Source organism: Pygoscelis adeliae, unplaced genomic scaffold (genome assembly GCF_000699105.1).
Source record: "Pygoscelis adeliae isolate BGI_AS28 unplaced genomic scaffold, ASM69910v1 Scaffold242, whole genome shotgun sequence".
Classification (NCBI taxonomy): domain Eukaryota; kingdom Metazoa; phylum Chordata; class Aves; order Sphenisciformes; family Spheniscidae; genus Pygoscelis; species Pygoscelis adeliae.
The window spans coordinates 4,524,738-4,525,322 of record NW_008824369.1 but is presented as its reverse complement, the minus strand read 5'-3'; the positions used below and the strand labels follow the sequence as shown (position 1 = coordinate 4,525,322).

The 585-nt window shown below is 58.6% G+C and overlaps 1 protein-coding gene across 1 annotated transcript in view; it reads left to right on the top strand.

Annotated features, from left to right (window-relative positions):
- The first annotated feature begins 126 nt into the window (after positions 1 to 126).
- The window catches only part of TNRC18 (trinucleotide repeat containing 18), a 71,723-nt gene continuing 71,264 nt past the window's right edge, over positions 127 to 585 (top strand). Inside the window, 2 exon segments of the mRNA XM_009320080.1 lie at positions 127 to 222; positions 400 to 513. Coding sequence (XP_009318355.1) covers positions 127 to 222; positions 400 to 513 — 210 coding nt within the window.

Genomic DNA, 585 nt, shown 5'->3' with positions numbered 1-585 from the left:
TGAGCAGATACGGGTAATCCCCCATCACGGGCACCGGGCCTGTTTTTCCCAAAAAAACTCTGAATTTCCTGGGGATATGATGAACCAGGACGCAGCAAGCAGGTCCCTGAAAGTGGATTTGGGGGCATGAAGGGCCAGAGCCGGACTCCTGATGGGTATGGGGCCAAGATGGCCCCAGCACTGACCCTGGATGAGGACGGCTGCCCGTGCAGAGCTCCGGAGGTAGGGAAGCATATTCCTGAGCATCTGGAGGAGGCTCTGGGGTGGCTTTTAATTTCTTGGCATTTTTTCTGTTGGTTTTCACAGCGCTCGGCACCTCCTGCCTCTTTTTCACCCCCTTCTTCCTCAATACCACCAAAATGAACAGCAAGCAGGGCCGCTGACCATGGGTCTTCCTAGCAATGCCACCGCCGCCCCGTCAATCTCAAGGTCAGGGTGAAGCCTGGCGTCGGTCTGCAGCTGAGCCAGCACATCCGCGGGGCGAGAGAGGCCACCGGCAGCCCCGGGGCGAAGGTGAGGTGGATTTATGGGGTTTCATATTGGCGCATCGATTGTCGGGGCTGTCGGGGCGGGGGGGAAGTGGGA